At 38.1% G+C, this 21484-nt stretch overlaps 4 protein-coding genes across 6 annotated transcripts; 2 read left to right on the top strand and 2 right to left on the bottom strand.

The window, feature by feature from the left end:
* Positions 1-241: 241 nt before the first annotated feature.
* Positions 242-778, top strand: LOC113731783 (uncharacterized). The gene has a single exon (XM_027257211.2). The coding sequence runs from the start codon at positions 242-244 to the stop codon at positions 776-778; it is 537 nt and encodes a 178-aa protein (XP_027113012.1).
* A 6035-nt stretch (positions 779-6813) lies between these two features.
* LOC113728742 (uncharacterized) lies at positions 6814-8794 on the bottom strand. The gene is made up of 3 exons (XM_027253106.1): positions 7942-8794; positions 7027-7346; positions 6814-6984 (listed from the first exon to the last, which is right to left on the bottom strand). Exons 1-3 carry the CDS (start codon positions 8792-8794, stop codon positions 6814-6816), a joined length of 1344 nt encoding a protein of 447 aa, XP_027108907.1.
* Positions 8795-13202: 4408 nt separating this feature from the next.
* Positions 13203-15849, top strand: LOC113731784 (plasmodesmata-located protein 8). 3 transcript variants are annotated; one of them, XR_011840452.1, is made up of 4 exons: positions 13203-14082; positions 15102-15266; positions 15581-15668; positions 15752-15849. XR_011840452.1 is itself a non-coding variant. In XM_027257213.2 (3 exons), exons 1-3 carry the CDS (start codon positions 13335-13337, stop codon positions 15583-15585), a joined length of 867 nt encoding a protein of 288 aa, XP_027113014.1. In that variant the 5' UTR covers positions 13211-13334; the 3' UTR covers positions 15586-15849. The 3 variants fall into 3 exon arrangements, 1 of the variants encoding a protein (XP_027113014.1); XR_003458593.2 differs by lacking the exon at positions 15102-15266 and having other exon boundaries at positions 13209-14082; XM_027257213.2 differs by having other exon boundaries at positions 13211-14082; positions 15153-15266; positions 15581-15849.
* A 2457-nt stretch (positions 15850-18306) lies between these two features.
* Positions 18307-21056, bottom strand: LOC113731785 (pectinesterase 2). Its single transcript, XM_027257214.2, has 2 exons — positions 20086-21056; positions 18307-19253 (listed from the first exon to the last, which is right to left on the bottom strand). The coding sequence occupies exons 1-2, from the start codon at positions 20972-20974 to the stop codon at positions 18565-18567; spliced, it is 1578 nt and encodes a 525-aa protein (XP_027113015.1). The 5' UTR covers positions 20975-21056; the 3' UTR covers positions 18307-18564.
* Between the last annotated feature and the right edge of the window lie 428 nt (positions 21057-21484).

Genomic DNA, 21484 nt, shown 5'->3' with positions numbered 1-21484 from the left:
CATCGAAAACCTTCGGATGAAAAAGAAAAACTCACCATTCCTCAGTAACGTCGACTTTGTAAGCCATGTCCAACGTGCCCACTTCTCTATCTGAAGTTTGTCTAACTCTTTTCCGTTTAGCCATGTCCATAGCTGACCCTTGGCCTTTTTCTTAGCAAGTACCCGAACTCGAAAGCTTGCACCAAGAATCCGTTTTCTGCACTTTTTAAAATTTCTCTTGTGTTCTGTTTCCTTCCAAAACATGGGCAAGATCAGAGGTTTCTTGCTAAGACACCGGGTCAACACAATTTTCCGGTCTGTTTTCCGCCGACACAGTTTGCCGATGAGGTATCACCGGCTGGACCCGCATCCATTTTATCGGGCTAACGCCATTTCCAGACTGATCAGCTGGACCCACAATCTGAGGTCCAAAGCCAAAGACATCTGCTGCGCCTCCTCCAAGAATTTGGTCCAGGGTCGGGCCATGAGCCGTGGCTGCATGCAAACCGGGCAAGAACCGGTTGGAGCAAAGCCACAGCCGGTGGAGGTGCCGAAAGGTCATATGGCGATCTATGTGGGCCAGACAGGTGGTGATTTTCAAAGGGTTTTGGTGCCTGTGATTTACTTTAATCACCCTTTGTTTGGTCAGCTGCTGAGGGAGGCCGAGGAGGAATTCGGGTATAATCATCCGGGTGCTATTACTATTCCTTGTCGGATCTCGGAGTTTGAGCATGTTCAGACCCGGATCAAGCAGGGCCGGAGTACCCGGAAACTGTTGACCTGGAAGCGGCAAGCTTGAAGTTCAAGCTTACGTGATGATGATGACGATAATCCATGGTTGTCTAGAGCTATTTATTTTTCCGGGTTCTACCAAAAAAAAATATAATTTTTTTGGCCTGTGCGTGTTTTAAGAATCTTCTTATCTTTTCTTTTTATGGCTTTCATATCATCTTTGATAGATGTAATAGATTTTTAGGTGTACAGCTTATAGAGATTATAGTCCAATTTTCCCTATATTACCATGTCATTTGATTCCTTTTTATCCCCTACTTTTTGGAAAGTTGATGTCTAATCCTTTTTATTGTTCTTTAAATACTATCCATGATTGCTACATAATACATATACGTTTAAGACACTCGATGGAATCTAAGGTAGGCAAAAATTCGTTCTTACGAATTTATTGGTGTGGAATTATGAATGCTTGTCTTTTGGTTTTACTTTAAACACTACAATTTGTTGTGAAGTTTTCATTTCATATTGGGGAATCATTGTCCGTGTTTCTATTTTGAATTGAGACACAATGCATATCCTTTTGGGATTATTATTTTTTGTCCAAAAAAAGGACCTGGTCCCACTTCAGGTTCCAACCCTTATTTGGGTTGTTAGGTTATTCGTCATTTTTGTTACAAGGTTCGAACTCTGGTGGATACTCTAACTAGGGACTACACCATTAGGTCAGCTACCTTGGAGGGACATATCCTTTTGGGATTAGGGGTCTATACCTTGGAGGGACATATCCTTTTGGGATTAGGGGTCTATACACAGTAGACAAATCCAACATACAGAGCTTGAGGCAAAAGACAAATGCTACATAGATAACATACATCACTTTTCTTTTAACACAAAATTTGTTGCACTAATTTTACTTAAATATATAAATAACGAGCACCATTTGATATAATACGTGTTTTTTTTTATGGCTTTGCATAAAAAGTCATTGTGACAATTTGTCTCCAAACCTTTTTTTTTTAGAGTTATATAAAAAAAGAAAATGTGAAACTTTCATCAAGCAGACCAGGCCTATAAGCAGAGATAATTAAATGATGAGGTTTAAAATGTTAACTCACATGATTTTGACCATTATGCCAATCAGAGATTTTTATATATATATATATTTTTATAAAAATATTTTTCAGAGTAAACGTCATGAAGTTGATGTGGAGCAATTGTGATTAGGTTGATATGATTACTGCATAACAAAATTGAAAAATTAAGATATTTCTTGCAGTTTAATTTTAATCGATAGTTGATATGAGAGACGCTATCATTTCTATAATAAGGTTTTCACTGTTCTTTCATCTTTAGTCTCAGTCTCAAGCTCATAATACTAGTAGTGTCTCTCTATTTCTTTCCAAAAGTATCAATAAAAAAACTGTCTCGAATCTTCAAAGTTGAACATGAACAAGAAAAAGGATTAATCCCTCTAACAGCCCAAAAAAAAGGGAAAAAAACATCATTATCTCCAATAAAATTTTATCGATGACGAAGGGAAAACGACACCACTACCCCACACCAACCAAAAAAAAAAATTTTTTTTCAAGAAAAAAAGAGGAGAAGTATCCCAGCCCAAATAAGGTCGCTGCAGATATTTACTTATGAAGTAGCATTTTTCCTGGTCATCATAATTCTGTAAACGGTCTCTGTTAAGGGTTTTTTCACAATAACATGACGGAAAAAAGAAAAGATAATCTTTTACCATCAAGTTCTTGATCACCATAGGCGTCCCTGTCGCCCGTCTTACTGAATTTAGTGGTGAATCTAAGTTCATCTATCAATTGGTGGGAGCAATAAATCCCCAACTCCAACTTGACGGGCCGAAAATGTTGATGTACAGCAGGTGCAATAGTGTAGAGATGAGGAGGAGAGAAAGGCCAAGGGTGGGTGGTCCAGTGGCCCTCTTCTTTCTTCAAGCAATTGGCAGACACAAAAGTATTGCATGCCCTCTCTTTCAGGTTTCCTTTTGGTCATGGGAAGTTCATCTCATCTCATGAGTTTATGCCTAAAGTGCCCTCTTCCTAGGGTATTACTTCTAGTTCTAGGGGATTCCCAGTTCCCATGCATTCAAGAAACGGGATGTCCAAAAAATAAAAAACTAAAAAGATAAAGCACCTCAGCTCCATGAAAAATGTTCCGTGAGGAAATTAATTATTGAAACATTACGTTCTTCTGTTCATATTGACGCATATAGCAGTTCTCTTTTATTTATTTATATTTGGTGGCTTTTGGTTCAGCTCATAGGGAGCTGGGAAACAAGAAGAATTTGAGACTTTGGTCGGTTAATTTACACCCATACACGAGTTGAAGAGGCAGTTACATGACCTTTAATTTTGATTTAAAATCCTAATTGTTGAAGAATCTATCTGAACTTCACTATTTGCCTTCGTCACAAAAGAAAAATCTGAAAAATCTTGAAGGATTAGCTAATTGTAATATATCTCGTTGGTTTGACTCTCAAACACTCCCTTCTCTTCTTCTCCTTCTTCTATACCTTAGAGTTTCTCTTCAACCAAAATAAATAAAATAAAACTTTTTTTGCATAGCAAATGACTCTTCATAAAATTCCAACAAGTGGCTCCTCTCACTTTCCATAGGAAAATGCTCCATACCCAAGAGCTTGCGTGTGGATGAGTTCGAATTAAAAAGCATATATCTTCCATGGATCAGGATGATTAGGTCGATATCAAACAGCCATTAGCAAGTTTTTCATATATGGGAAAACTGTGAAGTGGCCAATGCATACGGAGTTGAAAATTGGATCCAAAATACGTTTTATTACCAAACTAAGGATATCTTATTATAACAGAAGTTCAACTTCAAACGTACCATGTAGGGTACAAAAACGTCCTGATGTGCAATCTCCAATTAAGATGATGTAGTTGGCCAAGGATCAGCCGCCAGCCATATTCATTTATCTTCCGATGTCTTGAATTTGCTTTGTTTAATACTCAGTATCTTTGACGTAAAGAGATGTTAAACCGTAAGCGGAGCCAGAAAAGACCTCTGCGCAAAAGAACAAATTGGTTTTTGGATAAAATAGCATGTTGGGAAAACGACCATCAAATTAAATACTGCTTTCTTAACAAGAGATGCATGGGTTAGCCAATTCATGTGTTTGTGTTTGACGCGAATAAAAATCTGAAACCCCGTTGCACTGGTTTTTTTGTTTTCTTTATTCGAATTTGAGTGGACTTTTGTACATTTCTCTAATTATATATTATATAACCAATCATCTACCGCTGACCAGTAATATAAATATTAACCCGTCGTCCTATTTTTATGCATTTTGGTTGCTTTCTTTACCGCTAAAGAGTCATTTTCATGGAGCGAGCCATACTGTAACTGCATACTACGTAGTTGATTTTGACTAGTAAATACAGTAAGAGGTTTTCTTGTGCAGTGTTGTCTATTTGAGTCGTCAACGTTATATATGATACATCCATGAAAATGTTATCTCGAATTGAATCAATAGGTTCATATCATATGGAACAATACAAGACAAGACAACGAGGTAACAATTATTCTAGTGAAGGAGGCAAAGCTAACCGTGGCTTTATGTCCGTACTTAACATAGGAATCTGCGATTTTCCCATTATGAATTGAATGTGGCTATATTAATTAATTACAAACTACTACTAATCTCTTTCATCATTGATGGAACGAAATTCACAAAAATTAAACTGTTTTTGGTTGAGCAAATGAGTACGACTTGGTCCGAGTCTGGCTTGAAAAATTGGGGCTGAACCTAACGTATATAACCAATCTAGGTAGAATTTAGGTCATATTTGTAGCTCATATTACAAATTTGAAGTTGAAAGCCCAAAAATCTCGAGAATCTTATTTCTTTTGTGACCCGAGATTGGATTCGTCAAAATCCAGTTAAAACAAGGTTGATTGACTGCCCCATATATAAGCATATTTCTCTCTTTATAAAGATGGAAAAACATTCGGAAAAGTGAAGATCTTAGAAGAAAAGATTTTCTTATAGACATTACCATTAAGAATTGCTTTGGGAGGTGAATTCAGGTCTATTTTAACACTAGAATTTTTTTTTTTTTAATAAGTGGGAGTTTCTGGATTCAAGATTCAATCCTCCTACTTGACCATTTATAATGTCTTTTACTTTACTACTTAACCCAAACTTCCTCCTATTCTAACACTACCTTAAGCTTGCTTCATTTTTTTGGGAGGGGGGGAGTCAATTGGATACTTGGAGGTCTAAATGACAAATATTGAACAATTAGGGAGGGACCCACTAAATCTACACTAAATACTGATATAAGAGAGTGAGCAGTGGCAAAACCACATTTAGTTGAGGGTGGACAATTGCCCCCCATCAACAAATTTTTATTTTTTTTTGTTGTAAAAAACGTCAACATTTCATTCAACAAAACCAAGTTACACACCCTGGAGCAACTACTCCTCAACATCTGCTTGAGCACTATCAAGCAACCAAACTGGAAAACAAGCTTTCCAGTCAACAACACACCCTAAATTTAGAGCAAATCTTGCTAACTTATGACTAACCGAGTTGAACTCCCTACGAACAAAGGAGAAACAACATTCTTCAAAGTTATGTTTTAGTAGCTTAATATCCTGCAAGACTGTGGATATAACCACATCATCCGTATCCTTCTTTATTTTATCTATTATAGCCTTACAATCTGATTCTATAATAATTCTTTCCCAACCTTCCAAAGCTGCTTTAACCATTGTAGTTCTGATTGCCAATGCCTCCTCAAGTATTGGTACTGAACATGTAAGGGAAGGACAAGCCCATGTAGCAACCAGCTTCCCCTTCTAGTCCCCAGCAACAATACCCCAGCCAGCTTTATTTGTTTGCTGATTCAATGCGGCATCAGTATTCAGCTTGATCCATCCTTTATCAGGAGCAGCCCATCTTTCTTGCTTCCCTGTCCTTTGCCTTAACTCTCTCTCTTCCTCCCTTCCCTCTCCCTGAATCTCCTGGTACTCCATCCATTCTGTTAATGCTTTGTTTACCACCACCGCGGGACCTCTACCCTTCCCATTGAAGTTTATCTCATTCCTATCTTTCCAGATTTGCCATAGCAGGTTGACTGTGAAAATAATATGCTCCTCCCCCTTTTCCCTAGCTGTTGCCTCCACCAGCTCAAACCACCACAACCAAAACTTCCCTCTCAAATTCTCCAATCCATCCCACTGAATTGGAGCCACTTTCCAAATAGACTCTGCATGACTACATAGAAACAACATATGTTCAGTCGACTCTGAGAAGAAGCCACAACATTTACACAGTGGATTGCCTTGCATGCTCTTATCCTTGATGTTTTTATTGACTGGCAGGATACCCTTCATACATTTCCAAATAAAATGCTTCAGTTTGTGCTTCATATTAAGTTGCCATAAGACTTTCCATCCTCTTGCATTTACCTCATTTCTACTTCCAGATTCCTCATGCCTATCTCTCACCCTCCTCCCTACCTTTCTCTCCTGAGCAGACCTGTATCCAGACTTGACTGTGTATTCCCCAGAGGCAGTGTGTACCCAGAAGAGTCTGTCCTTGGTATCCTGCAGGCTCAAGGAAATATGCAAAATCCTCTCCCTATCCTCTTTAGCAAACACCCTCCCCAATGACTCCTCATTCCAACTCCCATTTTTAATCAGCTCACTAACTCTACACAATCCCAGGTCAGTATCCTGTTGTGTGCCCACCTTCCCTCCTGCCACCCTAGGAACCCATCTATCCTTCCAGATGTCTATAGTCGTTCCATCTCCCACTTTCTTCCTCACCCCCTCTTCCAACAATGACCTCGCACTTAAAATACTTTTCCAACACCAGGAATCAGTGTGTTTCCTCTTCATCTTCCAGATCGAGGTTTCTTTGAAGTATTTGGCTTAAAGGATCTTGCTTACCAGCAAATTTGGCCTAGTGAATATTCTCCATAGCTGCTTGACCAGAAATGCTAGATTGAAATTTTCTAAATCTCTAAAGCCCAATCCCCCATTCTGTTTAAATTCAGATAGCTTACTCCATCCTAACCAGTGCATCTTCCTCTCCTCACCCATGCTTCCCCACTAAAACTTAGCCATCTCTTTCCCAATACCCCTACAAAGTTCCTTAGGAAGCTTGCAACATGACATCACATATGCTGGAAGAGCCATGACCACAGATTTCAGTAGCATTTTTTTTCCAGCCATACTGAGCAACTTCTCTTTCCATCCTGATATCCGTCTAATCACCTTTTCCTTAACAAAGTTAAATACTTATGTTTTTTATATACCAATTACCAAAGGTAGACCCAAGTACCTGCTCTGTTTAACCTTCTTCATCCCTCTCACTCTCTCAAGCACCTTCAACCTCTCCCCTGTTGGGACATTTTTGCTAAAGAAAATTGATGATTTCTCAATATTGATGAGTTGTTCTGAAGCATCACCATATTGCCTTAGAACCTCCATCAACTGCACTGCCTTCTCTTCCTTGGCCTTACAGAATATTAATGAGTCATCTGCAAAAAAGAGATGAGATAATCTAGGACCACCAGAAGACAATTGGAGATCAGTTAGTTTTCCCTGTCTGACTGCTTGATTGAGCAGAACTGAGAAGCCGTCTGCACAAATAAGGAACAAGAAAGGAGACAAGAGGTCTCCCTATCTTAGCCCCCTAGATGGTTTGATAAACCCATTCTTCTCCCCATTAACACTGACTGCATAGGAAACACTAGAAACACATTCCATAATCCATCCTATCCACTGCTGACAGAACCCCATTCTCAACATTAATTTTTCTAGAAAAATTCATTCTACCCTATCATAAGTTTTAGACATATCTAATTTGATAAACATAAATCCCTCCTTACCAGATCTTTTGTTAAGGAAATGAATGCATTCATGAGCCACAAGTATGTTATCTAGAATTTGTCTACCATGAACAAAAGCAGACTGAAAAGGACTGATGCAGCAACTGATAACATTTCTTAACCTATGGACCAGAATTTTGAAAATAACTTTGTATAGTACATTACATAGACTAATAGGTCTAAACAAAGTCATATCAACAGGAGAGTCAACTTTAGGAATCAGACAAGATCAAGGTCTCACTAACAGCTCTTAGTAAATTGCCAGAATGAAAGAAACTCTGAACAGCATTAATCAAATCTAGCTTAATGTTAGACCAAAACTTTTGAAAAAAGATAGGTGTCATACCATCAGGATCAAGTGACTTGTTTGGATGCATAGAGAAGACAGCTCTGTGAACCTCCTGCTCAGTCACAGGTAAGATAAGCTGTTTGGTCATCACACTAGTTATGGACTGTGAAATTTCATTTAGGATGGCATCAATGCCCTGAGGAGCCTCAGCAGTAAAAATGTCTTTGAAATATTGGATTATTTCTGTGCCAGTCTCCTCCTCATCCTTACACCAATCCCCATCTCTTTTCTTGATAAGACCAATCCTATTCCTTTTCCTTTTTCCAGCCACACAAACATGATAGAATTTGGTGTTTTTATCTCCTTCTGTTAACCATTTCTGTTTTGCTTTTTGACTCCAATAGACCTCTTCATCCATATAAACTGCAACTAGTTTTTTCTTCAACAATGCCAGTCTGACCCCTTTTCCACTTACATTACTATCCCTTAGCACTTTCATCTCTTTTTTAGTCTGTAAGATGATTTTCCCAAAATTGCTCTCCTTCTGCTTGTTCCATCTCAGTAAGGCCACTCTACACTGCTTGATTTTAAATTGAAACTTGAAGAATCTGGACCCTATACAACTAGTGTTCCAGGCTGACTTAACTATATTCCCCATCTCCTTATGTTGAAGCCAATTCCTATCAAACACAAACCTCTTCTTCCACCTCTTCCCCATTGCAGGTTTTATATCTACCAACAACATAGAATGGTCAGAAGCTTCGGTCTCTAGATGCCTGCATCTTGCATTCCTAAAACTATTACACCAACTCCCAGATCCCAATACTCTATCTAAACGTTCTCTGATCTCTCCCTCATTGTCCCACCTATTACTCCATGTCCAAGGTTTTTCCTCATAGCCAATGTCCATTAGTTAATTGGTATTAATGAAATCTCTAAAATTTTCAAAACTGATATCTGCTCTTTCCCTGCCACTCCACTTTTCTCCATTAGAGACTATATCATTCATATCTCCCATTATGGCCCAAGCCTCACCCCATATCTGACTCCTTCTAGTAATCACATCCCATTGTGTTTTCCTAATACTGTCATCTGGATTAGCATAAATGCACACACACCATCATTCTAAATTTATGACCCCTATCAACAATCAACAATTAAACTAGTAAACAGTACCTTTTTGACAATCACCTCATCCTTCCACATCACTGCCAGACTACCAACCATACCCACAGGATCCATAACAAAGAGGTTGTCAAACTTGATTTTTTGCTTAACATTATTCATGACACTTTTTTTTTTATTTTTTGTTTCTGACAGAAAAAATAAAGAGGGGAAGTGGAGTAACGCAACCTCCTTGAGTAAGGGAACTGTCAAGAGGCTTTCAACACCTCGACAATTCTACACTAGAGCTCTCATTGAGGCTTGGGAGCCCCATTTAGGGAAGGCTCCACCACCTCAGAAACTTCCATAAAACACACCTCCGGGTCAGACCTCCTGTTCCTTTTCCAGTTACCTCCAGACTCAATTAAACTGTCCCTCCCTACATTAGTCTCAGAACCTTTCCTCTTCCATGATTCAGCCATGAGCTTCGCATTTGACACATCTCTCAGAGGTTCCCTTCTCCCCACTTCTTGCACTACCCTCTTCCACCCCTTACAGTTCCTTCCCTTGCCTTTCTCTGCAATATGAGGATTAGCACTCAACCTCCCACATCTTATCTCCCATTTGTCAGTTACCTCCATCCTGACCTCCTTCATTTCAACTGCTATAAGTTGCTCCATCCTTTTTTCTGTCTCACAATCCATCCAACCTTGATCATACATCACCCCCACTGAATTTTGTTCTAATCCTATCTCTTCAGTCTTTCCCTCCCCTACTTCCTAAACCTTCCCTATTGTAATAACTTCCCTTTTAACTTGCTCCCTTACCCCCTTCTACACTCCCTTGCACTTCCTTCTCTTTCATCCCTTTACTACCCTCAGTTCCCTGCAAGTTTTCCTTACCCTCACTCTCCTCCCTCAACCCCACAGTACCTACTGCTGTCCTTAAGGTATTCCCCTCCACTATATGGAAATCCTCAGTATATGTCAGAAATAAGCTTGGAGGTCCATTATTATTACTGTGACATGAGGTGGACTCCTTGTGGTTGTTACTACTCGGATTTTGCTCTTTCTCACTACTACTCTTTCTATTAGGACTCTTAGGGAAACTTGCCCTTAGCCAGTTACCATATTGTTGTTCCTCTTTCATTGCAGAACCTTTAAAACCACAATTTTTCTCATTGTGGCCAATGATCCCACAACAAAAGCAAAAATTCGGGCATTTTTCATACCTAAATTCTACCTATCTCAACTTGCCATTAGACTTAACTGTAGTGCCTCTAGGGAGAGGTTTAGTCAGATCAAATTCCACAAGTAATTTCATATGTTTCCCCTCTTTGCCTCCATGATTATCTCAAAAACATCACTGAAAATTCTCCTATCTTCCTCCATACCTCTCTATTAATCTAGTGAAGGGGTAGATTGCATACCTGTACCCATATCCTCCCCTTATCAAACACTTCCAAATCATCCTCAATGCCTTCCCTCCACTTCAACAGTATTAGCGGCTGTCCATCATAGATCCATGGCCTCCCATTCAAAGCTCGCTCCAGATCTGATTTTTGAGCAAACGAAAATTGAAACAGGTTAGTCTGGATCTCCGTCACCTTCAGGTTTTTTGGATGGAGCCACATATTCTCCGCGAAGCTCTTAACACCATTTGTATTCGCTTTCTTCTCTCCCCAGACTTTCCCCATCAGACTCAGACTGCATTCCTCCACACCTTTTGTGAACTCTTCCTCCTCCAGCCATACGCCCTGTCTCTCAGAGTTTGAGAGAGTAAATCTCCTCATCACCTCCTCCAGATTATCCATCCTTTGCAGAAACCACAGACCTTAACCGCTCCAAGCTAATCGATCTTACCTCAGCTGAGCAGAATGGAGCTGCCACTCTATGCTTTCCTCGCCAAGTACCTACACCACAAACAAATAGAAGAAACGACGAGAGACAAACACTTGACTCAACAATTGAGAGATATAACCTGGAACAAACTTTGGAAGACTTTGAATGCATTCATTCCCGCAAAATTTCAGATCTAGCTCAGAGTTCGATCCCAGGCTCCCAAAATAGAAATTCCTAATTTAGATCAGAAAAATGGCGCCAAACTATAATAGGAAATACTTGAAATGAAAGATTGCTGAAAGTGGAAACTTGAATGGAGAATGTCTATTAGTTATTTTGGAAAGAGTGAAAGGAAAAGGCCACCCACTACGGGAGAGAAAACTCTCTTAGAGAGAGAAGGGACTCTCAAAGAGAGAGACAATAGAAATCAACATTTGGATAATAATTTATTCAGATCCCCCCATCAACACTTGAATAATTACAAAATTATAAAGAAAACTTCCCTCAACTTGCCCCTTTAGAAATCTAAAACAAGTTCACATGTCTTTTATCTTGTATTTTAAAATTCAAAATCACGTTGCAAAATTGTGAGGAAAAATCTATAAATTTTTAAACCAAATTATTCACATAGCGGTTTAGTATCGCTTTGTTATCATATTTTTCATCGTAAAATATGTAGTAATTGAAAATTATATCTTCGTATAACTGTGATTTTAATGCATTATCGACGTAACTTTTGCTATACATTTCTATCTTTGTCCCCACTGATCTTGGGTCTTGGTTTCGCCACTGAGTGTGGGGATTTGAGAATAGGTTGATACCTGATCAAATTTTTATAATCATCCTGACCTGGGGATGTTCCAAGCAAGAAGCATATTTCCTGCTAACCATCCAGTAACAAATTGGGTCGTTCGGACACTGGATGATCGGGTATAATCAAGTCTACTCCGTTCTGGCCCTTAAGGCCAATATATCATCTGGGAGGCCTTACGCAGACTAACACCGTCGCCATTTTCAAGACCTTTCTCTTTTGGGCCTCGAACCTGACTTGAGCCTCAAATTAGTGGTATTGAATAATGGATCACATCTCACTCCTCGGTTTTTTAATAGTTTTGGGCGGCCCTGAAATTCTTCCTCATCCACGAGACAATTTTGGACCGTTTCTTCACATATTAGTATCCTCTGTCATCCAATTCAACATTTTTTTTTTTTTGAATTCGATTGATTTGCAGGTTTAATTAGGTTGTAAACGAATTGAACTTTTATACTATGGAGTTCGACTTGAATTTTGGACTCGATCTCGAATCTTATATGAGTTTAAAATTTAAAATTGAGTTCAATTCAATATGCTTGAATTCAATTCTAAAGCTAGGAATTTTAGTTAAATTTTTAATAATATTTTACCAATAATACATGTGTAAAATTTACAAATAAATAAATTAATGTATAATTTTTTAAAAATAAAAATATGTAAAAAATTATTCATGCCTTATCAAGCCGAATATATACAAATTCAATTGAATACTTCAATCAATCTCGAATTTGAGATAAAATTCAAGTCGAGCACCTAATGAGTCGACTCGAACCATTTGCTAAAGCGTTCCATGTTGTTTAATTTAAAGTCTCGGCTTCAAGCATGTCGTTCCTGCAGCACTCAAATTCATAACAATCATTAGTTTCCAAGTAATGTGAAACATGTCCTTTCAGCAAAAGTTTGCTAAAAGATGTCGAACCTGTTCCTTGGAAATTCCAGTGGGTCAAAAGAGTATGATTGATTCTCAATGATATGCTTCGTTACCATAACGTAGTGCAAGTAGTAACTAATGTCGTGTCATTTGATTTCTCCTTTGCGGTTTCTGCGTAATCTCGAATCCCTGTGGACATTATTATTATCTGGCTCTTTTAACCTATTTAACTTCTTTGCCTGTGTCAAGGGAATTGGCACAGGGAGCAACTAAGACGTAAACTACTAGTTATTGATGGTGGATGTACACGAATTTCGAAAGACAGTCATAATCCAAAACTCTTTTCTAGCTTAGATGTAAGATGGTGCCATCTCTTTTGGAATCGAGCAAGCGCTTTTGCAATATCCTTGGAGCTTTTATGGAAAACATGACAGAACTGTACAAGCATCATTGGTTCATTAGAGTGTACGTTATTAGGTCACTAAATAATTTTTTTTTATTAACTTCATAAAGGGAACTCTAAAGGTGCACAGAATGATGATTAAGGCACTTAAGTACTTTGATTACACATTCAGGTTAATCTTCCTTTTTGTCCACTTGACTAAATTTATGAAAGAATCTAATTCGTGGTCAAGGATGGATACAGGGACAAAAGACTATGCCCATGAAAACCAATTGGTGCCTTTATCAAAAGAATTAAAAGGGAATATTGAAGAATGCCAAGCTTAGAGCATCAATACCTTTTCTGTGACCACCAAAACAAACCATCAACACAAAACAAGTGAAATGTATAATTGACTAAAAACAGAAGCAATCAAAAATGCCGAGAAGCCTTCAACAACACAAACCTCAATTCACCACCTTAGCTCTCAGGCTCTCTTCTTTCTTTCTTCTCTTGGTTCTGTCTAACCAAAGCCACCATGTCAAAGCTAATATTTTCATCTATTCAGACTGCTCTGAAGGAAAGTACCAGCCAAATTCTCCCTACGTAACCTACCTCAACACTTTACTATCTTCAGCAGTAAACTCAGCCTCTCAGTCTCTTTACAACAGCTTTGCTCTCGGGAATGATAGCTCAGCACCAGCTGAAGCCTCGATATATGGTTTATACCAGTGTAGGGGTGATTTGGAAACAAGGGATTGTGCAACATGCATGGCAAGTGCGGTTAACCAAATTAATCTGGTTTGTCCTTACACTTACGGAGCTATTTTGCAACTTGATGGCTGCTTTCTCAGATATGAGCACATAGATTTTCTCGGTAACCCGGATACAAGTCTTAGGTACAAGAAGTGTGGCAAAAGTGCAAGCAGTGATGCAGAGTTCTTGAGGAGAAGAGATGCTGTTCTCGCTAATATGCAGGGTTCTATAAGTTTTAGGGTGAGTACTTCGGGCTTAGTTGAAGGCTATGCACAGTGCATAGGTGACTTGAGTGAGGCAGACTGTTCTTCTTGTTTAGCTGATGCTGTTGTGCAATTGAAGAGTTTGTGTGGATCATCTGAGGCTGCAGATGTCTTTTTAGCACAATGCTATGCTAGGTATTGGGCATCTGGATATTACGATTCCTCAGGTTTACAGCTCCTTTCTTTTTTTGGCTTTTGCTTGATTCGTTTTACTTTAGCAGTAGCATAACCCTAATCATATACTCCCAGTTACCGCGATTCCTAACTAGGTTCTTGATATGATGCCTACTTCCATTCATGTCCGCACAATGGGCGATTTAAAATTTCATGACCCAGTAAGTGCTACTTTAAGCAGCTTGACTACTTTATTTCAATCTCAAGACAATTGGGAGTGCTGCAGATAATGAGAATCCAACTTTTAGTTAAAGCACAGGGTCTACATATATTCTTTTCTCTTTTCTAAGCTTTCAAATAGTTTACCTATTCTGTTGTTTTGGGTCTAATGATGAGCTTTGCCATATTCTACTTACTACTTTTCCTAATCACGCTTAATGTCATTTCTTTGCTGGAAGAGGGGTGTCGACTTTTTATCATCAAGTCAAATTTCCAGTTAGTGCAATCAAGTGCATTGCATTTTAGTTAAGGCAATTTCTCGTGTTGAAAGCCAATACGGGATGTGAAGAATAAGTATCCAAAAGGAAGGTACCGGTATTCTATAATAGAGCAATGCTGATAGTGATACTCTTTAGTCAAAATTAGTCTCTTCCAGCATCCAATATAAGTTTTGCTTGCATGGCAAAAACTATAAAGCTTCAATTGTTAAAATCTAGGACTATATTGCAGTAGTCCAATAAAAAGTATATTTGCTTTGAATAAAATCATGATTTGGGAATTAGCAGTCCAGCCTTAGTCTTTATCTTTTTATGTTCGAAAAATTTGGGACAAAATCTGGTCATTTCATTGCTGGAAATGGGGTGTCACCATTTTATCATCGACTTGAATTTCTAGTGCCTACATTTGCCTTAATCAGTGTAATCGATTGGTGTTGCATTAACTTACAGGTATGCACGAAATAAAAATCATACTTGCCTAGGAAGAATTATTGGCCTTAGTTGTTAAAATCTAGGAATATATTTTCTTTAGGAAGTCGTCCAGTTTGCTTTCTAAATTCGGATATTTTGGACAGCTCTGCTCCATGAAACCCCTTTGTTTTTTTGGTGTTTACAAATGCAAATAGATTCTTCCCATGGCAACGATGACGAAGTAGGAAAAACAGTAGCAATCATCGTGGGAAGCGTAGCGGGCTTTGCCATACTCATTGTTCTTATTTCGTTTTGCCGAACGGCTGTCCGTAAGTTCCTCTTTCAAACAATATAGTACTTAATAATCATCCCATTCATTTTCTAATGCGTTTTTAATAAACATGTCTCTCTCTCTCACACACACATATATGTGTATTTGATTTGAAAATCATTAGATTTAACTGAGCAAATCGCACTGGACGATTTTTAACCAATTTATTAATAATTATGACTTCTATTTCTATAAAAAAAAAGGGGTTATTATTTCGAATTCAATCTTCCGATTACATTAGTGGGTAGTGCTACTTAGCATAGCCTAACGTTAGTATTCTTCTGATTATTGGATGGATTCAAATATTTGCAGATTAATGAAGGACCTCTATTCCAAGAATTGCAAAGTTGGCCACGCTGCTGGATCTGGACAAGAGCGCTTATGTTCTCTAAGGATTCTTGTGAGTTGTGACAACATTTTGCCTTTTAGCTTTTAGGCCTTTTCCTTGACCCGTTTAAAAACCAATACCCAATGGTAATGCAGGAAAAAAGATTCTTGTACCCCATCTTCATCTTGGTTGTGGTATAACTAAGTACCATATATTCTAAAGTTGCATGCACCAGTACTATGAGTCTTATCTTCATCAAGGGTAAGGATTCGGCTCGAACTGTCCATGGAAAAAACACTTCACAATGTTTGTTCCCCTCCCATCTTTTTGTTTCTTTCACTTTTTTGGTTGGATATCTCCCGAATGCGTTATCAAATCCAGTAACTATTGGGATCAAAAGATGAATGGGATTGGGGAAGGCAAAAGCGTTGGGCCAACCCAAAGACCCTGTCCCGCCCTATCTGGTACAATCATATACAGAACAAAACAAAGAACTAACAAAGACAATCTCCACGTGGCTTCACGTCCGATTTTTTTTCTTTTTTCTTTTTTTAAGTAGGAAACATCATTTCAATTTTCTGAATACCTCATCACATCTACTTCTATTAGTGATTTAATTGCATTTGTGGCAAATAAAAAAAAAAGAGAAAAAAGAATGTAATAGAAACACATAGCATCAGTGGAGTGTTGCAAAGCTTGCCAAAAACAGGCCGTTAAGGATCGAGGAATCTGAAGATAGGGAAATGAGAGGTGACCCCGATTTCCACTAGTCCCAACAATATCGGCCTGTTTAGTGTTTTGGATCTCTAGATCATATCAGCCCATTTAGGAAAAGTCCGACTTAAATAATTGATAAGACTCAACTCAACTAGCAAGGAACAATAAATAGATCTAGGAGAACAAGAAATCAACCTTAAATCCTTCTCTTCCCATTCTCTCTTGTTAGATTGAGAGTTCCACCTGAATCCATATATAAAACTTGTAAAAAGAAAAAAAAAAAGAGTAAAGAATGAGAGAGGGAGGTAGGACCACAGCAAGGTTTGACAATTCATCTTTGTTTTGTTTATGGGGAAAAGAGAATCAAAATTTAAGAATGCATCAAATGGAATATGTTGAACTTCGCTCTTTGTTTTCATCTCTTTGCATCTTTCTCACTACCTTGAAATTCTTCCACAAAACTATAGAATAAAACCATTAAAGAAACCAGAGGAAAAGAAAACCAACTTACCAAAGAAAAAAAAAAAGTTAACCAGGTGATTTAGCCAAGAAGAAGTTAGTCGAATGAAGGTATGCATGGGATGCAGGAAAGGATAAAGTTAGTCGAGTGCAAGCCAAGCCAAGAAGAAGTCTTTTCTACTAGTTTAACATTCCTCGAGATATTAAAATAATAAAATATTTTAATTATTACTTTTTTTTTCTCTCTTTGTTTCATCTTTTTTATGTTTGTTAAGAATTTTAGGGAATAGAATTGATTTTGACAGATATACTAGTTAGATTGAAATACTTATCCACCTTTTTTTTACAATAAAAAAATACCATAAATATCGCAACGGATCTTCTGTCCCACACCCTGTGCCACTTTTTATTATATTGCTATTTTTCCTTAAAAAACATCATGTTTTAGTTCTTTTTTGTTTCCTTAAGATTCAATAACTATTAATTCAGTAAAAAAAAAAATACAAAAGCTTCAAAAAAGCAATATATAATAGAAAATTAAAAAATACAGCAGAAAATTCATAAAAAATCTCATTTTTTTATGCATTTTGATTTTTTGAGTTTGTTAAATTTTGTGTATTACTGAATTAATAATTATTGGATCTTAAGGAAGCAAAAAGGATTAAAACATAATGTTTATGAAGGATAAATATCAATATAATAAAAAATGGAACAGAGAATGGCATAGGGTGTGGGACAGAAGATCCGTAGGTGATTTAGCAGGATTGCCTACCCCAGCTCCTAATAATACACCTCACCAATACATGATTCCAATTAAAATCAGCACCCTATATAACCAGAAGACTGTCCATTTATTTCACTTTTAACCTTTATTAAGCTCTTTGACCTTCTCTATTTTCTCAAGCTCTTCATTCTTGGCATTTAATTAAAAGCAGATTTGAACACAAATACTTTAAATTACTCAATCCATTTCGTATTTGTATGAGATATAGTAATAAGGTTACGATTAGAGGCAGTGGCCAGACTTTGACACTCCCCCTGATCCTCCCTAGCGTGTTAATGAAAGAGATTAGTATGACTTTTGGTTTTGTTTAAGAACTTTACTCGTTCGCCTAATTGTTGAATAACTCTATCGTATCCATGGTACAAGAATCTAATTTCACTGCTGATCCATCTTTTATGTGCTTGAATAAGACAAGAAATGCACCAAAAAAGTAAAAAAGACAAGAAAAGTACTTTAAAAGAAAGACAAGAAAAATATATTTATTATGTACTTGCCGAAATAAAAGTCTGACTGTCGCTGTCATGGCAAATGTTGACGAATGCAACGGTCAACCCCGTGTGGTTAAAGGCAAAAGGGCAAAAAAAAAAAAAAAAAGACTAGAAAAGCAAAGGGGAAAAAAAAAGACTTAGGGTGGCTAAGTCTTGAAGAAGTCATCGGAATCCTAGTTAATGACCATCAACTTGAAATTTCATACTTTGATTGGATCAATGATGGTAATAGTATAATATATCCAGCATCACTAGTGTCTCGTATCCAGAAAGATTGCTATATTTTCCATAATTGACTTGATATACAAGGACAATCATGATTTTTATTACAAGAAGCATGAAATAATTGGCAACTTAACTAGGTAAAGATACACATGTACTACTGTGATAATACCAATTCCTCAAACTAAAATCCTATTCCGTAGTTTTCCGGACCTTTCCAGGAATAGAAAGTGGACGTTATGTCCATGCTAAAAACAAAATAAAGAATTGAACTTTCGGGTATAGAGGAAGAATTGAATTAGAGGCCAGATGTGAAGGGCACATTGGTGGCAGGCAACCAAGAACTGCCAGCAATGAAGTTTCCGACTGTGAATTTAGAAGCCTCTGTTGCACTAGTTATCACGTGATACCCCTTCCAGTTTACCCTTTTTGCAGTGGATGAACCAGGGCCTGTGTTAGCATATTCTCCATAGTACAAGGTATTGAGAGCAAAATTACCACTCCAGGGCATCCAACCATCTGGATTAATTAAACCATCAAGAAATGTTTTCATGAACACAGTCCTTGAATATTCTTTCCATGGTCTTCCAAGATATGTCTTGACCGAGCTTTGAACTGGTTTCAAGTCAGAAGCTGCGGTAACTCTGGAATTGAGAATGGATATTCCAGTGTTTTGGTTAGGGTCGGTTCTACCTTGTGCGGTGATAGTGTTTGTCTTGTTCGGAGGATTTCTTGCATAGATGTTACAGTTTTGGAAGACGACAGCAGCATTTCCAAATATAAAATCAACAGTTCCGTAGATATCACATTCCCTGTAAAATTGTCTTTCCGAGTGGACATAAAGGGTGTCTTGATAGCCTTCAAAGCTGCATTGGTAAAATACAGAGAGATCGGAACCAGAACGAAGAGCCACCGCTTGGTGATTTTGAGGTCCCGCTGTGTTCCTAAATGAAATCCCACGAGCAATGAATCCATCGCCGACAACGGCTGAAATTTAGGTAGACAAGAATATTTTGTCAGTTCCATTACACCTTTATCAAAATGAGTACTGCAATAAAATTCTAAACTAAGTCAGCTATCATTATAGGATGACATTCAGGACAGCCTTCAAAAGAGGATTAATTAGAATAGATGTTATGACAAATACGAGTCGATAGAGACTTCAGAGTTCATAATTCAAGGACGTAGACTTTATGTGCATTATGTCCAATGTTATCCACCTAGCTCAAACAAGTCTTTTAATTCTAGAAATCTCCTATCAAGCTAACATTTTCATCGAAGTTGAACTTTCTTACTGAGACTCGTTCTTAACATTCATAAATTCAAAACTTCCATTTTCTCTGCCTTCTCCTCGAAGAAATGCTATTCTGTACCCTTTCCCAGAACCCAACACAACTTAAGCTTATACTCTGTGGTTGTCATGATTATTGAATAACACCTTTTATTTTATTGTGTGCTCTCTCTCTCTCTCTGAAAAAATAAAGTAAACAACAGTTGTATTTCTTCGTCCTCACAGAAAAACTCAAAAGAGAAAAAAAAGAAGAGAAAATAGTTTAGCAGACAATAAACCTTCACAGCCCCAAGCATACTCTGATTATTAAAAATATTGTCTACCATCTATAGTCAGCTTATCGGTCTGCCATGCATGCAAAGAAAAATCCTCTAGTTCGAGATTTTCCTTTAGGACTGCTTATTACCTAACAGGCAAGTTCGTGTTGTGGTTGCTCTATTACCAGTTTTGTGCATTAGAGAAAACTTAAGTCTGTTGTAGGTGTAGAATATGAAACAAAAATTGCTTTGTTTGGCTAGCTTAACTTACCAACTGTTGCAGATTTGAAAGTGGTGCTACCACCGTCAACGCTCTTGCTTCCGGTGATAATGGTTTTTCCAATACCATCACCAACCAACATGATATTCTTCAACTTAGTTCCAATCTCCACATTTTCCTTATATGTTCCTGCCTTTATGTGTATCACATACCTCCCATTTCCCGATCGCTTCGCGGCAGCAGCTATAGCTTGAGCGACCGTCTTAAAGTTGCCCGAACCATCTTGGGCTACCACAACATTTGGCTTTGGAGATGAAGACTGCAAGAGTTTCCTGTCACCAGGTTTCACCCAAGTTGGGAACCCCTCCTTGTAGCTTGGCTCGTTATATCCCACTTTGTTTAGGGACAAAGTGTTACTAATCAAACAGCTAACGTTACTATTTGACATCAAGGGCACAAGAAAATCAGCACCGCGTCCAAGCTCAGTGAACCCTTGCTTGCATGTCTCAAGATTGGTGAGTGCTGTGCTAAGCCAAGTTTGCGCATCAACTGCACTGCACTTGGTGTAAGGATCAACAGTTTTGTTAATCTTGACAATGGTGCTTTCGTAAAGCTCTAGACAATCTGCCCATGCAGCCTTTTCGCGCTGGTTTTGACATTTTGAGCCAAGGTTGTATGTGTTTTCCCGGCCATGCAGGGCACGTTCTAAGGCAAGATTGAGTGACATCTTCAGAAAATCGGACTTGCCTTTTATGGGATAGCCATGACCGTATTTAGGGCTGTGGGACAAGAAATACTCACACGGTTGTGGATATGGGGTTTGTGCACACCATGATTTTATTGTTGATGGAGGAAGTTGTCTAGAGATGGCCGGAGAAACAAAAACAGTCACGAACAGGAAAATTGCCAAAGGGTACGCCATTGCTAGTTTTGTGAACATGTCACAAAAGGCTGGACTTGATCAGGATGGTGAAATTGGAAGAATAAGGAAAGCGAGGGCTTTGTAATTAGCTAGCTTGTGTGGCGTTAAGGATCAGCATTGCGTTACTATTTATAGAAGTGCAAGCAAGCAACATTTGGGCGGTCTAATTCAAACATCGGATGTGGGGCAGGGATGCACCTTCTTCATTCCTTTGATTACTTAATTGACAAGTAGCAAAGCAATTCAATATTCTGAATTTTCTGTCTTTGCCTGCGTAGACTAAATCTAATCATGAATACAGCAGCTAGTTTTTGAGTTTTGTACCATCTTCGTTGACTTGATGATAATCCAGAATGAGCAAATTAAATTCAGCACGCAACGCGTTTAACCTCATATTCTCATCATTAGAAAATAATTACTACTTATTGAACAGAATGGTTGCATACAAACATGGATATATGTGCACCGTAATTAAGTGCTCCGAGGAAACACTACTGGTTCCACGTCCTTGATCACCTTCACATTTGC

The sequence above is a fragment of the Coffea arabica genome, chromosome 2e (assembly GCF_036785885.1).
Source record: "Coffea arabica cultivar ET-39 chromosome 2e, Coffea Arabica ET-39 HiFi, whole genome shotgun sequence".
NCBI lineage: Eukaryota > Viridiplantae > Streptophyta > Magnoliopsida > Gentianales > Rubiaceae > Coffea > Coffea arabica.
Note: the sequence above shows the minus strand (reverse complement) of the source record. Positions and strands in the feature narration are given on the sequence as shown.

Coding starts and splice junctions, on each gene's coding strand:
- LOC113731783 (XM_027257211.2), top strand. CDS start 242: ATGGGCAAGATCAGAGGTTTCTTGCTAAGACACCGGGTCAACACAATT.
- LOC113728742 (XM_027253106.1), bottom strand. CDS start 8,794: ATGGACATTGGCTATGAGGAAAAACCTTGGACATGGAGTAATAGGTGG. Junction 7,347..7,941: donor CAAGTCACTTGATCCTGATG/GTATGACACCTA, acceptor TTATTTGTGCAG/ACGGCTTCTCAGTTCTGCTC. Junction 6,985..7,026: donor GGTACTTGGGTCTACCTTTG/GTAATTGGTATA, acceptor AACTTTGTTAAG/GAAAAGGTGATTAGACGGAT.
- LOC113731784 (XM_027257213.2), top strand. CDS start 13,335: ATGCCGAGAAGCCTTCAACAACACAAACCTCAATTCACCACCTTAGCT. Junction 14,083..15,152: donor TGGATATTACGATTCCTCAG/GTTTACAGCTCC, acceptor AAATGCAAATAG/ATTCTTCCCATGGCAACGAT.
- LOC113731785 (XM_027257214.2), bottom strand. CDS start 20,974: ATGTTCACAAAACTAGCAATGGCGTACCCTTTGGCAATTTTCCTGTTC. Junction 19,254..20,085: donor TTTCAAATCTGCAACAGTTG/GTAAGTTAAGCT, acceptor CCTAAATTTCAG/CCGTTGTCGGCGATGGATTC.